This window comes from Nerophis ophidion, linkage group LG25, assembly GCF_033978795.1.
Source record: "Nerophis ophidion isolate RoL-2023_Sa linkage group LG25, RoL_Noph_v1.0, whole genome shotgun sequence".
In the NCBI taxonomy this organism is placed as follows: domain Eukaryota; kingdom Metazoa; phylum Chordata; class Actinopteri; order Syngnathiformes; family Syngnathidae; genus Nerophis; species Nerophis ophidion.
In genome coordinates, this window is record NC_084635.1 from 17,355,852 (window position 1) to 17,376,686 (window position 20,835).

Here is a 20,835-nt window from a genome sequence, read left to right on the forward strand (position 1 = left end):
CAAATCTTTCATCCTCGCTCAAATTAATGGGGAAATCGTTGCTTTCTCGGTCCGAATCGCTCTCGCTGCTGGTGGCCATGATTGTATACAATGTAAGGATGTGAGGAACTTCACAACCCGTGACGTCACGCGCACATCCTCTGCTACTTCCGGTACAGGTAAGGCTTTTTTTATCAGCGATCAAAAGTTGCGAACTTTATCGTCGATGTTCTCTACTAAATCATTTCAGCAAAAATATGGCAATATCGCGAAATGATCAAGTATGACACATAGAATGGACCTGCTATCCCCGTTTAAATAAGACAATCTCATTTCAGTAGTCCTTTAACTTAATTTACTGAAAGTAACAGAATGACTTCAGCCAACCAGCAATGGTTTCATTTGATACAAATGCTTTATTGTGTGTAAGGAGTACTTTGAAATAATGATCATGAGAGCATAAACCAGCGTTTATATTTGCAAAATGACACGGAGAAACTCTGCAATGCATATATAAAAGAATGAAAAGTGCATATTCTTCTTCCTTGTTTGTCTTGTCCACATGACTACAATATACATAAATAGCTGCATTGTAAAATGACTCAAGTATTTACAAGTATAATATATGTTATAAAATATATATCAACTTTATATTAAATCTTGGTAGATGGCAAATATTGTGTGTGTGTGTGTGTGTGTGTGTGTGTGTGTGTGTGTGTGTGTGTGCTATCTGTGGGTGTTAAGTAGCACCTCCAGCCAGCACGGGCAGGAAGTGATGAACTGTCTGGAGTAGCAGGGGCCCCATCCTTTCGCAAAGCTAATACGAACACTGTGGGGGTCCCAGGGCCCCTCCTGGCTTTCAGGCTCGATGCCGTGCTGGGCCATCCAGCTGGAGCTCTCATAGTCGAACACCTTGAGTGAAAATCCCGGCATCACCCGCTTGACGCTCAGCCCCCCGGCGCTGAGGAAGTCCAGAGTTGGCGAGTGGACGAAGACCGGGTGCTGGCTGCGGTTGTACACCCACACTCCGTCCGGCTCCCGGCTCAGCACGATGCCGTAGCCGATTTTACTGCGGGTCGCTCGTACGCCGCCGCCGCCGTTTCCTCCTTGGGGGTAGCTGGGAAGTACTGGTGTGTGGTGGTCGTCACGGCGACAGTGGTTGACGTTGGCGCGGAGCTGGCTGAGGCAGAGGCCCGTGCCTTGAGGTAGGTCGTAGAAAACGCTGAGCGAGGGCTCGTGGGCGGGATACAGGCGGCCCACGCGTGTGCGCTGCTCCCAGTAGGCCACGCTGCACCAGTGGGAGCGACGGCCGCAGGATGACGAGGAGCCCAGGGAGGTACCGGTCTCTGCGGGGGGGGGAGAGAAGAAGAAGGAGGGTCAGTTCAAATGTCATTTATTGTAAGGCTAAAGCAGGCCTGGGCAATTATTTTGACTCGGGGGCCACATTTAGAGAAACAAATGCAACAAAAAAGTATTTAGTCAGCCACCGATTGTGCAAGTTCTCCCACTTAAAATGATGACAGAGATCTGTAATTTTCATCATAGGTACACTTCAACTGTGAGAGACAGAATGTGGGAAAAAAATCCAGGAATTCACATCGTAGGAATTTATTTTTAAATTATGGTGGTAAACAAGTATTTGGTCAACCATTCAAAGATCTCACTGATGGAAGGAGGTTTTGGCTCAAAATCTCACGATACATGGCCCCATTCATTCTTTCCTTAACACGGATCAATCGTCCTTCCCCTTAGCAGAAAAACAGCCCCAAAGCATGATGTTTCCACCCCCATGCTTAACAGTAGGTATGGTGTTCTTGGGATGCAACTCAGTATTCTTCTTACTCCAAACACGACGAGTTGAGTTTATACCAAAATGGATACATGGACGATACAGCAGAGGATTGGGAGAATATCATGTGGTCAGATGAAACCAAAATAGAACTTTTTGGTATAAACTCAACTCGATGTGTTTGGAGGAAGAAGAATACTGAGTTGCATCCCAAGAACACCATACCTACTGTGAAGCATGGGGGTGGAAACATCATGCTTCGGGGCTGTTTTTCAGCTAAGGGGACAGGACGATTGATCCGTGTTAAGGAAAGAATGAATGGGGCCATGTATCATGAGATTTTGAGCCAAAACCTCCTTCCATCAGTGAGAGCTTTGAATGGTTGACCAAATACTTATTTTCTACCATAATTTACAAATAAATTCTTTAAAATTCCTACAATGTGAATTCATGTTCTGTCTCTCACAGTTGAAGTGTACCTATAATGAAAATTACAGACATCTGTCATCATTTTAAGTGGGAGAACTTGCACAATCGGTGACTGACTAAATACTTTTTTGCCCCACTATATCTATTTTTAGGAACACTAATACAAAACCTCCCATTAATGTCTGACTGAATGCCTTAAAAAACGTAATTTTACATTTTTCTATGAAGGATAAAACACTGAATATTGACAACATATGAAGGTCACACCCCCTTTCGATCGACAAATTTTACAATCAAGTGAAATGCACCAATAATGCAAAAACAGTGAAATATGAACGCGAAGGGAACAAAATAAACCCACACACAATCTGATGTATCTGATACATCACTGAGCTTCAGAGCAGTGGTTCTCAAATGGGGTTACGCGTAACCCTGGGGGTACTTGAAGGTATGCCAAGGGGTAAGTGAGATTTTTTTTTTTAATATTCTAAAAATTGCAACAATTCAAAACTCCTTTATAAATATATTTATTGAATAATACTTCAACAAAATATTTCATAAACTGTGAAAAAAATACAACAATGCAATATTCAGTGCTGACAGCTACATTTTTTTGTGGACATGTTCCATAAATATTGATGTTAAAGATTTCTTTTTTTGTGAAGAAATGTTTGGAATTAAGTTGATGAATCCAGATGGATCTCTATTACAATCCCCAAAGAGGGCACTTTAATTTGACGATTACTTCTATGTGTAGAAATCTTTATTTATAATTGAATAGCTTGTTTATTTTTCAACAAGTTTTTAGTTATTTTTATATCCTTTTTTCCAAATAGTTAAAAAAAGACCACTACAAATGAGCAATATTTTGCGCTGTTATACAATTTTATAAATCAGAAAGTGTTGACATAGTGCTGCATTTTATATCTTTATCTCTTTTTTTCCAACCAAAAATGCTTTGCTCTGATTAGGGGGTACTTGAATTAAAAACATTTTTCACAGGGGGTACATCACTGAAAAAAGGTTGAGAACCACTGCTTTAGAGCTTTGTTGCGAAAATTTCCTTCAGTTTCTGTGGAAACGCTTCCCACCCACATTGCTTGGTGCCTCGACTGAGCTGCTGTGACATAGATTACCATTGTAACTTATTAGATGAGCATAGTAACTAATTAGATGAGCATGGTAACTAATTAGATGAGCATAGTAACTAATTAGATGAGCAGAGTAACTAATTAGATGACCATAGTAACTAATTAGATGAGCATGGTAACTAATTAGATGAGCATAGTAACTAATTAGATGAGCAGAGTAACTAATTAGATGAGCAGAGTAACTAATTAGATGACCATAGTAACTAATTAGATGAGCATGGTAACTAATTAGATGAGCATAGTAATTAATTAGATGAGCATAGTAACTAATTAGATGAGCATAGTAACTGGTATATCATCCATAAGCGCAGATTTCAACCATTGAAAGACTTAGTACAGTTGAAGACTTACGGTCATTAGAAAACCTGAGTGCACATCATAATGGCAGCTACACCTTCCATCTTAAACAACTAAAAAAAAATATTCGGGAAAGTCCAACGGCTCAGATTAAAAAGCTTAACGGGCCGCATGTGGCCCCCGGGCCTTAATTTGCCCAGGTCTGGGCTAAAGGAAAAGAGAATAATTCTGTCATGAAAGGTTTGAACTTGGTTCATGTTCTGGAGTGTTGTATCGTTTCCTTTCCAGCGCTCTTATTTTCACTTCTGCTTCCTGTGTGTCCCCATAATCTCCCTCACCTGTCTGTTTGCCAATCAGGATGCTTTACACTCCGGCTATGTTTTACAATGCATGTTGTTGATGTAGTCCAAAATATAAAAAAATGTGTTTTGTCCTCAAAATTCTACAGACAATACCCCATATTGACAATGTTATTTTTTTCCCGCAAATGTATTAAAACCAAAAAAGTCACGTAAGTGTTCACAGCCTGGGCAGCACGGTGGAAGAAGGGTTAGTGTGTCTGCCTCACAATACAAAGGTCCACGGTTCAATCCTGCGCTCGGGATCTTTCTGTGTGGAGTTTGCATGTTCTCCCCGTGACTGTGTGGGTTTCGGCTTCCTCCCACCTCTAAAAACATGCACCTGGGGATAGGTTGATTGGCAACACTAAATTGGCCCTAGTGTGTGAATGTGAGTGTGAATGTTGTCTATCTATCTGTGCTGGCCCTGTGATGAGGTGGCGACTTGTCCATGGTATACACCGCCTTCCGCCCAATTGCAGCTGATTGCAGCACATGAAGGTGGTTGGGGCATCTGGTCAGGATGCCACCCGACCGCCTACCTAGGGAGGTGTTTAGGGCACGTCCGACCGTTAGGAGGTAACGGGGAAGACCCAGGACACACTGGGAACGCCTCGGGATTCCCCGGGAAGTGCTGGACGAAGTGGCTGGGGAGAGGAGAGTCTAGGCTTTCCTGCTTAGGCTGCTGCCCCCGTGACCCGACCTCGGATGAACGGAAGAAGATGGATGGATGGATGGACTCCCGAATTTCAGTACCCCTCCAGAAAATCTCACGGGGCAACCATTCTCCCGATTTCCATCCAGACAACAATATTGGTGGCGTGCCTTAAAGGCACTGCCTTTAGCGACCTCTACAACCTGTCGTCACGAACAGCGTGCCGGCCCAGTCACATAATATATGTGGCTTTCACACACACACACACACACACACACACACACACACACACACACACACACACACACACACACACACACACACACACACACACACACACACACACACACACACACACACACACACACGAGTGAATACAAGCATACTTGGTCAACAGCCATACAGGTCACACTGAAGGTGGCCGTATAAACAACTTTAACACTGTTACAAATATGCGCCACACTGTGATCCCACACCAAACAAGAATGACAACACACATTTCGGGAGAACATCCGCACCGTAACACAACAGAACAAATACCCAGTACCCCTTGCAGCACTAACTCTTCCGGGACGCTGCAATATACACCCCCCCACTACCACCAAACCCCGCCCACCTCAAACCTCCCGCCCCAATCTCCCAAATTCGGAGGTTTCAAAGTTGGCAAGTATGCTCTAGTATACTCTGGACTGAAGCTGTGTGCCTTCATTGCTTTTGTAGCTCTTGTTTTGAGGCATGTTTAGAAAAAATAATCCACTTTGTGACTTCAATAATAAATATGGCAGTCCCATGTTGGCATTTTTTTCCATAACTGGAGTTGAAGTTGTTCTCTTATTTTGGAAAACCTTGTTTTTAATTGATTGATTGAAACTTGTATTAGTAGATTGCACAGTAGAGTACATATTCCGTACAATTGACCACTAAATTGTAACACCCGAACAAGTTTTTCAACTTGTTTTAAGTCGGAGTCCCCGTTAATCAATTCATGGTAAAGTTACATTGTTTGATGCATCCAGCGGGGCATCACAACAATATTAGGCATAATAATGTGTTAATTCCATGACTGTATTAATCGGTATTGGTTGATATCGCAATCGGCAATTAAGAGTTGGACAATATTGGAATATCAGCAAAAAAGCCATCATCGGACATCTCTCGTCTACACGTATCTCTTATGAATGACTGCCATCTAAAGGTTTGATTGATTGATTGATTGATTGATTGATACTTTTATTAGTAGATTGCACAGTACAGTACATATTCCGTACAATTGACCACTAAATGGTAACACCCGAATAAGTTTTTCAACTTGTTTAAGTCGGGGTCCACGTTAATCAATTCATGGTCACACTTAACATTTCACATTGTATCAAATAAAATAGCTTCGAGGTCGGTAAGCACAACCAAAATAATTCCGTACATTAGGCGCACCGGATTATGAGGCGCACTGTTGAGTTTTGAGAAAAAGAAAGGGTTTTAAGTGCGCTTTATAGTCCAGAAACTACGGTACTCAAAAAGTGCCCACTTAAGTCAGCGTCGAAACACACGGTCGACCATTTTTGTAGGAATAAAATGCAACGCATAAAGCGGCCATTTCTATAAAGAAATCAGTTACATCTGCTTATGTCACCATCAGTCACATAGGCAGCCTCGACCATGTATCGTCACTTTCTATGTTGTCAAGCCTACTATTCAATGTTCAATCTGTCACGACTTGGACTATGACTTGGAGATAATTTGCTTTTCCAAAGCAAAGGATAATTGGCACGAGCCAGATGTGAACGTGAGTAAATTTTTATTTATACTCAAACAAAACTACAAAAAGGCAAACAAATGGCGCGCACAATGGCGGAGAACAAACTTGACTAATGAAAACAAAAACAGCACAATGGCATGACTAAATACAAAAACAAAACTAAACAACTGTGACATAACAAAACCAAAAACTTACTGTGACATGAGCATGAGGGAAATAGCATGGCTTGGCATGAAAGGGTTGAGGAATACGGAGGTAAAGTTGCCAGACTGACTACCAGGTAACTGTGGTTTAAATAATAACTATGATCATTACAAACAGGTGTGAGGGCTGAGGACAGGGGCGTGACATGAGGGCCAGGTGAAAATTAATGAGTTGCTGTGGAAACAAAGAAAACACGGAAGTGCAAACGCAAGAACTGAATGTCCGAAAAACAAAACATAACATGTCCAAAACAAAACATGATTTCCTGGGCGTGACACAATCAATCAATCAATGTTTATTTATATAGCCCTAAATCACAAGTGCTTCAAAGGGCTGCACAAGCCACAGCGACATCCTCGGTTCAGAGCCCACAAAAGGGCAAGGAAAAACTCACAACACAGTGGGACGTCAATGTGGATGACTATGAGAAACCTTGGAGAGGACCGCAGATGTGGGTGATTCCAACATTTCCTTATGTTTTAACACCACACGTGTTGAAAGAAGCGTGCAAAGCCGTCCACTTCCTCCAGGGGCGCTCCTCAGCATCCCCCATCCCTGAATTAGAGTGAAGGTGTAGCGCAGCGGCGACAAGAAGGGGTGGGAAGCATTCAGCTCTCTGTCAACCAAGTGCAGGCCGCTGAACCCTTGACCCCCCCACCCCCTCACCAGCTCTCATGCTATCAGCTCACATTAACTCCCACACTCAATGATGCTATTCTTTTTCTCCACACACTGATTACTGATGCGGGGGATTTAAAGACCCGCTGGCCCCTTTCTTGCCATGTCCGCTCCCTTTAATGAACAAAACGGGGATTATCATTTTGTTAGGTGTGCTATGGCCATTTTTGTTTTTATGTGTGTGTATGCAAATACATGATGAGACAGCAGTGCACATACAGTGGGGCAAAAAAGTATTTAGTCAGCCACGATTGTGCAAGTTCTCCCACTTAAAATGATGACAGAGGTCTGTAATTTTCATCATAGATACACTTCAACTGTGAGGGACAGAATGTGAAAAAAAAATCCAGGAATTCACATTGTAGGAATTTTAGAGAATTTATTTGTAAATTATGGTGGAGAATAAGTATTTGGTGAACCATTCAAAGCTCTCACTGATGGAAGGAGGTTTTGGCTCAAAATCTCACGATACATGGCCCCATTCATTCTTTCCTTAACACGGATCAATCGTCCTGTCCCCTTAGCAGAAAAACAGCCCCAAAGCATGATGTTCCCACCCCCATGCTTTACAGTAGGTGTGGTGTTCTTCGAATGCAACTCAGTATTCGTCTTCCTCCAAACACGACTAGTTGAGTTTATGCCAAAATGGATACATGGATGATACAGCAGGGGATTGGGGGAATGTCATGTGGTCAGATGAAACCAAAATAGAACTTTTTGGTACAAACTCAACTCGTCGTGTTTGGAGGAAGAAGAATACTGAGTTGCATTTTAAGTGGGAGAACTTGCACAATCGCTGGCGGACTGAATACTTTTTTGCCCCACTGTATGCACACACAAATTGTCCGTTCTGGTCCAAACACTGTAGCTATTACCACACACACACACACAAACACACACACACACACACACACACACACACACACACACACACACACACACACACACACACACACACACACACACACACACACACACACACAAAATTGCACTTCACATTTGAGGCCCACGTGTATCATTACCGAATTCCAGGCTGGCAACTCCTGCGGTCTGGAGTTTTTAAAGGTCTACACACACACACACACACACACACACACACACACACACACACACACACACACACACACGCGCGCGCACACACTTTTACGGGCCATGCTCTTCCCTGTAATAAAGTAACACAAACAGGTCTGGGGAAACACAGCAGGACTTTATGAGCTCAAGATTAAATCCATTCCCAAAGAAGACATCCAGCAAATGTAGTGGACTTCAAGGTGCTGCTTTTTAACACTTGCAGTACAGGATTGGACAGGAAGACAACGTGTAAGGAGACTTGGTTAGAAACCAGACTTGTGGCTCAAACCATTTGCTTCAAAGGCGTTTTTTTTTTTCATCTGTTATGAAGAGTGAGGTTGGTACAGGTCAAGGTACACTCAAAGATGCTTTTTTGTTTCGAAACATAACCGTGACCTTCCACCCCTCAGACAGCACTGTATCAAAAACCAACATCAATCTCTAAAGGATATCACCACATGGGCTCAGGAACACTTCAGAGAACCACTGTCACTAAATAGTTTGTCGCTACATCTGTAAGTGCAAGTTAAAGCTCTACTATGCAAAGTGAAAGCCATTTATCAACAACATCCAGAAACACAGACGGCTTCTCTGGGCCCGAGATCATCTAAGATGGACTTCTGCAAAGTGGAAAAGTGTTTTGTGGTCTGACGAGTCCACATTTCAAATTGTTTTGGAAATATTCAACATCGTGTCATTCGGACCAAAGGAGAAGCGAACCATCCAGACTGTTATCGACGCAAAGTTCAAAAGCCAGCATCTGTGATGGTATGGGGGTGCATTAGTGCCCAAGGCATGGGTAACTTACACATCTGTGAAGGCACCATTAATGCTGAAAGGTACATACAGGTTTTGGAACAACATATGCTGCCATTTTCATGGATGCCGCTGCTTATTTCAGCAAGACAATGCCAAGCCACATTCAGCACGTGTTACAACAGCGTGGCTTTGTAAAAAAGAGTGCGGGTACTTTCCTGACCCACCTGCAGTCCAGACCTGTCTCCCATCGAAAATGTGTGGCGCATTATGAAGAGTAAAATACGACAGCGGAGACCCCGGACTGTTGAACGACTGAAGCTCTCCATAAAATAAGAATGGGAAAGAATTCCACTCTCAAAGCTTCAACAATTAGTTTCCTCAGTTCCTAAACGTTTATTGAGTGTTGTTAAAAGAAAAGGTGATGTAACACAGTGGTGAACATGTCCTTTCCCAACTACTTTGGCACGTGTTGCAGCCATGAAATTCTAAGTTAATTATTATTTGCGAAAAAAAAAAGTTTATGAGTTTGAACATCAAATATCTGGTCTTTGTAGTGCATTCAATTGAATATGGGTTGAAAAGGATGTGCAAATCATTGTATTCTGTTTATATTTACATCCAACACAATTTCCCAACTCATATGGAAACGGGGTTTGTACATGGCCAACCACTTTTGTCAACATAGAAATTAAGACATACAAAAAATTGGTCTGTGTACGTCGACAAGCTAATGTATGTCGGCCAACTCATCAAGTCCCGGTTCACAGTGTTTTTATAACTAAAACATCGCCCGCTTAAGTTGACGTCTACATACATGGCCAACCACTTTTGTCAACATTGTTGGTGTGGTGAATTATGTCCTTAAAGCAACCGCTTCAACATAAAATCTAAAACCAATGAAAATTTGGTTTGTTCATGTCGACTAGCCAATCCATGTGTGCCCACTCATCAAGTCTCAGTCCACTGTGTTTTTATTCCTAAACGTTGCCTGCTTAAGTCAACGTCTTAGACCAGAGGTGTCAAACGTACAGAATCAGGCCCACAAACAGGTTTTATCCGGCCCCCGGGATGAGTTTGCTAAGTATTAAAATGAGCCGAAATTTTTTGAATGGAAGAAACTGCTTTTCTAAATGTGTCCACTAAATGTCGCAATAGCCATTCTTTGTATCTTTGTAGAAAGTTAAGTACAACTGATAGTCACACACACTAGGTGTGGTGAAATTACCCTCTGCACCCGTCCCGTTTACGTTGACAACCCATTTATGTCATGTTGTCAATCTACTCATCTAGTCCCAGTGTACTTGGTTCGTACAAGTGTTGTACGGTATACCGATATTAGAGTAGTACCGTGATACTAATGAATCATATTAAGTACCAAACAGCCTCTAAAAGTACCGTTTAGCCACCCCCCCACCCCCCTGTCATCGTCACGCCCTGTCATTGCTGGTTTACGAGAAGTCGAGCATGTTCGGCAGCGCACAATCACAGAGCACTTACAAGCAAACACGGTGTGTAGACAGAAAAGGGAGAACGGATGCATTTTGGCTTAAAACCTGACAATAAAGGTAAAGTTATAAAACTGAAACGCCCTCAGGAAGAGGTGCTTTAAGATATGGCTAGCTAGCTAGCGGCTAAAGTCCAGCCGCAGTCGACAGTGTTTTAGCGACTAATCCTCGCCTCCATGGCGACAAATAAAGTAAGTTTCTTACAAGTATCAATCCTGCAGGACGAGGAATAGCTAAAACTGCTTCATTACACATTGTAGGAGGATACGATAGCTAACCGCTAATGGCAAGCTAGCAGCCATTGGTGGATCTACACCTAACATCCACTGTAATGATACCAAGTACAATAGCGTATTTAGTCGATTCTACTTTTATTATATTTTTCATTTTCATATTATGTTTATAAACTCAGGAAATATGTCCCTGGACACATGAGGACTTTGAATATGACCAATGTATAATCCTATAACGTCTTGGTATCGAATCGATACATAAATTTGTGGTATCATCCTAAACTAATGTAAAGTATACAAATCACAGAAGAATAAATGTTTTTTCCCTTGGCCTCAGTCTGGACCCCCTTTCCAGAGGCCCAGGTTTAGACCGTTTTTATTTTATTTTAATCCTCTTTTTTTTTCTCCCATTCCCCCCTCTTGTTTACCTGTATCTCACCTTTTTTGTAAGGGGCGCTGGAAGCCGGCAGACCCGTCAGCGATCGTGTTCTGACTCCCTGTAATGTTTGTCTGATCTTGAATTTAATTTTCCCGAAGGAACTCTCCTGACGGAATAAATAAAGTACTATCTAATCTAATCCATCTAATCTAAAACATGTTAAAATAAAAAGTAACCAGTAATTGAACAAGTTGATTAATAACAATTTTTTACAGCTTGTCCCTCATAGTTTTGACAAAATAGAATGAAAAATGACACAATATGTTACTGCATGTCAGCAGCTAAATTAGGAGTCTTTGTTGGATTGCTTACTACTAAAAGACAAGTTGTCTCGTATTGTTTTTATTGTTGTTTTTCAATTGCAACATGAAACATATGTTTAATGTTCCCTACGATTTTTTGTTAAAATAAAGCCAATAAGGCCATTTTATTTTGTGGTCCCCCTTATTTAGAAAAGTACCGAAATGTAACAAAATACATTTTGGTACTGGTACTGAAATATTGGTATCAGGACAACACTAATACGCAATAGTTAGGACTTAAAGGGGAACATTATCACCAGACCTATGTAAGTGTCAATATATCCCCTGATGTTGCAGAAAAAAGACCATATATTTTTTTAATCGATTTCCGAACTCCAAAAGGGTGAAATTGGCGATTTAAACGCCTTTCAATTGTTCGCTGTCGGAGCGATGACCTTTCACCCGTGACGTTACAACGGGAAGCAATCCGCCATTTTCTCAAACACATTACACGCACCAAGTCAAATGAGCTCTGTTATTTTCTGTTTTTTCGAATGTTTTCTGTACCTTGGAGACATCATGCCTCGTCAGTGTGTTGTCAGAGGGTGTAACAACACCATCAGGGACAAATTCAAGTTGACTTACGTGGAGTGTGCATCGATTAGCATGCTAACATGCTAAATAGCATGTTAGCCTCGATTAGCATGCTAATCGAGGCTAACATGCTATTTAGGCTAGCTGTATGTACATATTGCATCGTTATGCCTCATTTGTAGATATATTTTCTCCCAGCCTTTCCTTCCACCCACATTTAATGCAAAACAAACACATACCAATCGACAGATTCAAGTTGCACCAGTGTCAAAAGATGCAAAAAGTCCCTCGTTTGTTCTGCACATTTTACAGATGCTAGCGATGCTACGACATAGATGTGTGGATATCCTGCGACACTCAAAGCAGATGCATTTCCAACGATAAAGTCAACGAAATCACAAAGGTGAGTTTTGTTGATGTTATTGACTTATGTGCTAATCGGATATATTTGGTCACGGCATGACTGCCAAGCTAATCGATGCTAACATGCTATTTAGGCAAGCTGTATGTACATTTGCAGCTATATTTGCATCCAGCCTTTCCCTCCACCCACATTTAATGCCAAACAAACACTTACCAATCGAAGAATTTAAGTTGCTCCAGTGGTCAAAAGATGCAATCGTTGGTTAGAAGGCGATCGCTTAATAGATTCAATAGCTATTTGCTCAATAGCCTCAGTTTCTTCTTCAATTTCGTTTTCACTATCTGCCTCCACACTCCAACCATCCGTTTCAATACATGCGTAATCTGTTGAATCGCTTAAGCAGCTGAAATCCGAGTCTGAATCCGAGCTAATGTCGCTATATCTCTCGTTCTATCCGCCATGGTTTTTTTATTTATTTATTTTATTATTATTATTATTATTTTATTTTTATTTTTTTTTGCAAAGGTAACATTTATTTTCAAATTCTTTTTCATACAGTGTAAATCCAAACAACACAAATCTTTAACACAAAGCACAAATTTGCCATGAATATTGTCCAGGATGAAGACCTGCTCCTATTACTCTTTTCTTTTTTTTTTTTTTAAAGGTTTATTTATAAATTTCAACAATTACAAACAGTAAGTCAAACAACAATATAAAACATTATAAAACATTATGAAAACAGTACAAAACAGCGCCAGGGGGTTGTAAGTTCAAAATAATAAAAATAGAATACAAAAATATACATATATATAATAAACAAAATGCAAAGCCGTAGGCTTATTCAAATTCATCAAACAACTTAAATTTGGAACACAGCATCATAGTTTTCACAGCTTTTTTGTTGTTAGAGACAGAGAGCGTTTTAATGTAAAGTTCCAGATCTTTTTTAAAGGCACAAAAGATAGGACGGGTATTAAGAAACTTACATTTATGAATATAAAACTTAGCCAATAAAATAATGAGGTTGCAAAGGTAGAATTCCTTTTCAAATTTTTTCTCATCTATCCGCCATGTTTGTTTGTATTGACGTCACAGGAAAATGGACGGGTGGATTTACAGATAGCGAGAATCAGGCACTTTAAAGCGTTTTTTCGGGATATTCCATGATGGGTAAACTTTTGAAAAAAACGTCGAAAAATAAAATAAGTCACTGGGAACTGATTTTTATTGGTTTTAACCCTTCTGAAATTGTGATAATGTTCCCCTTTAACAAGTTGGTGAATTTTGACAGTTTGTCGTCATAAGCGGATTCCACTGCAATGAGCCATTGCTAACTGCTGACTTGACGTGCATATAACAGCACTCTAGCTTACATATTTTAGGATCTTGTGCGAAAAAAACACAGCATTGTGGTCTTTACACACACAAAGAAAAGATTTACCACTTATCTTAGATCTTCAGATCTCGCGCAAATGTTGCCTAACATCATTTAACACACTGTCACTGCAAACACTTGCCTGTTGCCGAGATAAATAAATCAGCCAATAAATCCTGTAGGGCTTGAGCATGTGATGAGACGCAACAAAGAGCGCACGCTATCTCTTTCTCACCACTGCAGTGTGTTTAGAAGAAGAGTCTTGACTTGCAGCCATCCGAAAGTATGTAGATCCCCAGTTAAGGTTGCAGTGGACGTGCTGGGAAACGCGAGATTGGTTGGTCTGATTGGTGACTAGTTTTGTATTTCCACGTATGTGAGAGTAATATCACTCGCCAGACAGATCATGTTTGTGTCTTTCTCTTCTAATCTCGGAATGTAAGGACGTCAATAACCTCGGGGTAAACAAACGTTTTCCACTAAAGGATGCAGGGGGGGAGAGCGGCTATGTTGATACATTTTGTACAATAAAAACGCTAAAACCAATCCAGTGTAGCTCAATATATGCGAAGCTAGCTGAACAAAAAAATGTAAAGGCAAATGAGTATAATGCAGTCCTACCTCAGGGTTCCATGCAGAAAAACATGCAGAAATACAGTGGGAACTTTTTGATTCATGAACCACAGACCTACCGTATTTTTCGGATTATAAGTCGCAGTTTTTTCATAGTTTGGCTGGGGGTGCGACTTATACTCAGGAGCAATGTTCCCTCTAATTTTTCATGTGTGAGCAAACGCAAAAACCCCTTGAAGGGGAACATTATCACAATTTCAGAAGGGTTAAAACCAATAAAAATCAGTTCCCAGTAGCTAATTTTATTTTTTGAATTTTTTATTTTTATTTTACCCATCACGCAATATTCCGAAAAACAGCTTCAAAGTGCCTGATTTTCACCATCGCTATATCCACCCGTCCATTTTCCTGTGACGTCACTGCGTGATGCCAATACAAACAAACATGGCGGATAGAACAGAAAGATATAGCGACATTACCCCGGGTTCGGACTCGGATTTAAGCGGCTTAAGCGATTCAACAAATTACGCATGTATTGAAACGTATGGTTGGAGTGTGGAGCCAGATGGTGAAAACGAAATTGAAGAAGAAACTGAAGCTATTGAGCCATATCACGACAGACAGCGGCAACGAGGACGAATTCGGCGATCGCCTTCTAACCAACGAAAGGATCTTTTGACCACTGGTGCAACTTGAATCCGTTGATTGGTATGTGTTTGTTTGGCATTAAATGTGGGTGGAGGGAAAGGCTGGAAGCAAATATAGCTACAAATGAGGCATAATGATGCAATATGTACATACAGCTAGCCTAAATAGCATGTTAGCATCGATTAGCTTGCAGTCATTGATTGATTGATACTTTTTTCATGCCGTGAGCAAATATGTCTGATTAGCACATAAGTCAATAACATCAACAAAATGCACCTTTGTGATTTTGTTGACTTTATCGTTGGAAATGCATCTGATTTGAGTGTCGCAGGATATCCACAAATTCTTGCCATCTGTGTCGTAGCATCGCTATCGTCGGTAAAGTGTGCATAACAAACGGGGGACTTTCGCATCTTTTGACCATTGGTGCAGCTCAAATCCGTTGATTGGTATGTGTTTGTTTGGCATTAAATGTGGGTGGAGGGAAAGGCTGGATGCAAATATAGCTACAAATGAGGCACAATGATGCAATATGTACATACAGCTAGCCTAAATAGCATGTTAACATCGATTAGCATGCCGTGACCATTGATATGTCTGATTAGCACACTCCACGTAAGTCAACTTGAATCCGTCTCTGTTCGTGTCGTTACACCCTCCGACAATACACCGACGAGGCATAATGTCTCCAAGGTACGGAAAACAGTCAAAAAAACGGAAAATAACAGAGCTGATTTGTGTTTAAGAAAGTGGCGGATTGCTTCCTGTTGTGACGTCCCGGGTGAAAGGTCATTGCTCCGACAGCGAACAAATGAAAGGCATTTCAATCGCCAAATACACCCTTTTGGAGTTCGGAAATTGGTAAAAAAAAACTTATGGTCTTTTTTCTGCAACTATAAGGTACATATTGGCGCTTACATAGGTCTGATGATAATGTTGCCCTTTGAGCATTCAGTGGAGCACATGTGAGCAACATCAGACGTGCACATTGAGGCCACACCTGTAGCACACCTGTAGCACACCTGTCCCAAACCTGACTAAATAAGTTAAATTTCTTATTATTCTAATCAAATGACAGCAGTCGCTTCCATGTGATCATTTTCTAATGTAATTGTTTTTTGCCCACTTACAATGACAAGAACAACATTGTTTTTCAATGAGCTGTGTACTAGTATTGTATGTCTGGGTGGGGGTCCATCCATCCATCCATTTTCTACCGCTTATTCCCTTTTGGGGTCGCGGGGGGCGCTGGCGCCTATCTCAGCTACTGCTTTGGAAATAATGTGTTCTCCTTTCAGATATCGCATTTAGTTCCCATAAAACATTCACATGTTGCACAATGAGATATAAGCACTGGATCATGTGTACATTGCTGTAACTCTCCATCCATCCATCCATCCATTTTCTGCCGCTTATTTCCGTTCGGGGTCGCGGGGGGCGCTGGCGCCTATCTCAGCTACAATCGGGCGGAAGGCGGGGTACACCCTGGACAAGTCGCCACCTCATCGCAGGGCCAACACAGATAGAGAGACAACATTCACACTCACATTCACACACTAGGGCCAATTTAGTGTTGCCAATCAACCTATCCCCAGGTGCATGTCTTTGGAGGTGGGAGGAAGCCGGAGTACCCGGAGGGAACCCACGCATTCACGGGGAGAACATGCAAACTCCACACAGAAAGATCCCGAGCCTGGATTTGAACCCAGGACTGCAGGACCTTCGTATTGTGAGGCAGACGCACTAAACCCTCTTCCACCGTGAAGCCCGCTGTAACTCTCCGTTTGTAAAATATATATCTTTTTATTAGTATTTATTTAACATGATTAATATTTATAAATTAACATTCTTAATAAATGACAGTAGAATGAGCACAAATTTGATTGGTAACTCATCGTGTAACGACCTGGAATTACACATATTGTGCGGTGTCGGAAATGTCCGACTTTTTGTGTGGCTGTAAACGCAACACTGGCTCAGGGCCTTATGAGCATGTGTTGGCACAAGTGAGAAAGAGCGAGCGGCTGCTGTTGATATGACGGATGGAAAAGTTGGTTATGGTCTGGTTTGTATGGCAGAAAATGACCAGCTTTGCTAGATAGAAATCGTTTAGTAATGTTTTTGGTCAGGTGTTTATCAAGAGTTTTGTTCAATAAAGTGATCGATGGAATTCATGTCCTCGTCTTGACAGACGTAACAATAATTGAACAGTGATAACGAAAATTGTTGTCTCTGTTGTGGCCTCTTGTCGTCAGTTACTTTGAAAATTGCTTTTTTTATTTTTTATTGGATTTTGTGCGCGGCATAGATTTGCCGTGGGCAGAGGACGCGTGAGCAGTGTGCAATTGCACAGGCGCGCACCTTAGAAGGAATGTTGCTCAGGAGCGACTTATATGTGAAATTATTAACACATTACCGTTCATCCATCCATCCATTTTCTACCGCTTATTCCCTTTCGGGGTCGCGGGGGGCGCTGGCGCCTATCTCAGCTACAATCGGGCGGAAGGCGGGGTACACCCTGGACAAGTCGCCACCTCATCGCAGGGCAACACATTACCGTAAAATATCAAATAATATTATTTAGCTCATTCACGTAATAGACTAGACGTATAAAATTTCATGGGATTTAGCGATTAGGAGTGACGGATTGTTTGGTAAACTTGAGCATGTTCTATACGTTATAGTTATTTGAATGACTCTTACCATAATATGTTATGTTAACATACCAGGCACCTTCTCAGTTGGTTATTTATGCGTCATATAACGTACACTTATTCAGCCTGTTGTTCACTATTCTTTATTTATTTTGAATTGCCTCTCAAGTGTCTATTCTTGGTGTTGGGTTTTATCAAATAAATTTCCCCCCAAAAATGCGACTAATACTCTAGTGCAGGGGTCACCAACCTTTTTGAAACCAAGAGCTACTTCTTGGGTACTGATTAATGGGAAGGGCTACCAGTTTGATACACACTTAAATAAATTGCCAGACATAGACAATTTGCTCAATTTACCTTTAACTCTATGTAATTATTAATAATTATTTATCTTTAAGGAAACACTGATCATCTTAATGATTTCTCACAATAGATAAATAAAGAAACAGATAAATACCAAAAAAAAAAAAAAAAGGGTATTTCTGTCCGTCATTCCGTCGTACATTTTTTTTCCTTCTGCGGAAGGTTTTTTTGTAGAGAATAAATGATGAAAAAACCCTTAATAGAACGGTTTAAAAGAGGAAAAAACACGAAAAAAATGAAAATGAGCTTATCAACTCTTTAAAATTCAAAATTCTACCGTAAAAAAGAAAAGAAAAACTAGCTAATTCGAATTTTTTTGAAAAAATAAAAAAAATAAAAAATTATGGAACATCATTAGTAATTTTTCCTGATTAAGATGAATTTTAAAATTTTGATGGCATGTTTTAAATAGGTTAAAATCCAATCTGCACTTTGTTAGAATATATAACAAATTGGACCAAGCTATATTTCTAACAAAGACAAATCATTATTTCTGCTAGATTTTCCAGAGCAATTTTTTTTTAAAGAAATTCAAAATACTTTGAAATAAGATTTAAATTTGATTCTACAGATTTTCTAGATTTGCCAGAACATTTTTTTTAATCATTATAAATTTGAAGAAATATTTCACAAATATTCTTCGTCGAAAAAACAGAAGCTTAAATGAAGAATTAAATTAAAATGTATGTATTATTCTTTACAATAAAAACAATAAATTTACTTGAACATTGATTTAAATTGTCAGGAAAGAAGAGGAAGGAATTTTAAAGGTAAAAAGGTATAATCCTAAAATCATTTTTAAGGTTGTAATTTTTCTCTAAAATTGTCTTTCTGAAAATTATAAGAAGCAAAGTAAAAAAATAAATGAATTTATTTAAACAAGTTAAGACCAAGTCTTTAAAATATTTTCTTGGATTTTCAAATTCTATTTGAGTTTTGTCTCTCTTAAAATTAAAAATGTTGAGCAAAGCGAGACCAGCTTGCTAGTAAATAAAAACATTTTGAAAAATAGAGGCAGCTCACTAATAAGTGCTGCTATTATTTTTTAGAACAGACCAGCGGGTAACTCATCTGGTCCTTACGGGCTACCTGGTGCCCGCGGGCACCGTGTTGGTGACCCCTGCTCTAGTGCGACTTGTATATGTGTTTTTCCTTTTTTACTATGCATTTTCGGCAGGTGCCACTTATACTCCGGAGCGACTTATACTCCGAAAAATACGGTAGTTTTGGTGTACGAACGTTTCATCCGCTGATCAGCTGATCGATCTCCACTGCTCATTCTGTCAGCACAGCACAATTATTTTATTTATTTATTTACAGACAGACATGGTTCTGTATTTCATTCTTGTTTCTTTTGTTAATATCAGAGTCTGTTCTGCAAAAAGGTCACCCCTAGAAGCACACAGTTTATGGACAAGGACCCACAGTTAAATTATGCATCCTCATATGATATACAAAATACAATACATTTCTAAATCTACCCACCAAATGCCCATTTACAATTTCAATTATAAATAAAAAAGAGCATCTTTAAATCCACCAAATCAGTCTCAATATCCTATTTGAATTTGATTAAAAGGTTGTATCTTGAAGATCAGCGATAATCTCATCCTACTTACAGAGGTCAAGACCAAAATTCTGTGACTAATGTAAATTCCTCAACCATAGCTAAATAAATGTACAAAGTTTGTACTATGCATAACGTCAAAATAAAAGACTTAGGGCTGTATAGCTCGTTTAGTAGAGTGACCGTGCCAACAACTTGAGGGTTCCAGGTTTAATCCCCGTTTCCGCCATCCTAGTGACTGCCGTCGTGTCCTTGGGCAAGACACTTTACCCACCTGCTCTCAGTGCCAACCACACTGCTTTAAATGTAACACAGATATTGGGTTTCACTATGTAAAAGTGCTTTGAGTCACTAGAGAAAAGCGCTATATAAAAATAATTCACTTCACTACACAAATGTAGGGCTTACAAAAACCAAGATACCGCTGTGTCTGATAATCTCGCTATTCATAAATTTACAATATTTTTTACAATCCTCCAAAAAGCCAATCAAAAGTCAGTGAGAAAAGACAAAGAAAAAGACTGCCCCCGCTCCAGAGTCGCAATTTGGACACCCCTTGCCATTAACCCTTACAAATGTGATTGATTGATTGATTGATTGATTGATTGAAACGTTTAATTGTAGATTGCACAGTACAGTACATATTGCGTACAATTGAACACTAAATGGTGAAACCCGAATAAGTTTTCCATCTATCCATCCATCCATTTCCTACCGCTTATTCCCTTTCGGGGTCGCGGGGGGCGCTGGCGCCTATCTCAGCTACAATCGGGCGGGAGGCAGGGTACACCCTGGACAAGTCGCCACCTCATCGCAGGGTCAACACAGATAGACAGACAACATTCACACTCACATTCACACACTAGGGCCAATTTAGTGTTGCCAATCAACTTATCCCCAGGTGCATGTCTTTGGAAGTGGGAGGAAGCCGGAGTACCCGGAGGGAACCCACGCATTCACGGGGAGAACATGCAAACTCCACACAGAAAGATCCCGAGCCTGGATTTGAACCCAGGACGGCAGGACCTTCGTATTGTGAGGCAGACGCACTAACCCCTCTGCCACCGTGAAGCCCGAATAAGTTTTCCAATTTGTTAAAAGGCCTACTGAAACCCACTACTACCAACCACACAGTCTGATAGTTTAACATCAATGATGAAATATTATCA

The 20,835-nt window shown here is 40.5% G+C and overlaps 1 protein-coding gene across 3 annotated transcripts in view; it reads right to left on the reverse strand.

Moving 5' to 3' along the window:
- Window positions 1–375: 375 nt before the first annotated feature.
- LOC133543119 (mothers against decapentaplegic homolog 6-like) overlaps window positions 376–20,835 on the reverse strand; it is a 116,985-nt gene continuing 96,525 nt past the window's right edge. For all 3 annotated transcript variants that reach the window (XM_061887571.1, XM_061887570.1, XM_061887569.1), the window contains one exon: window positions 376–1,325. In XM_061887571.1, coding sequence (XP_061743555.1) covers window positions 706–1,325 — 620 coding nt within the window. In that variant the 3' untranslated portion in view covers window positions 376–705. The remainder of the gene's footprint in view (window positions 1,326–20,835) is intronic.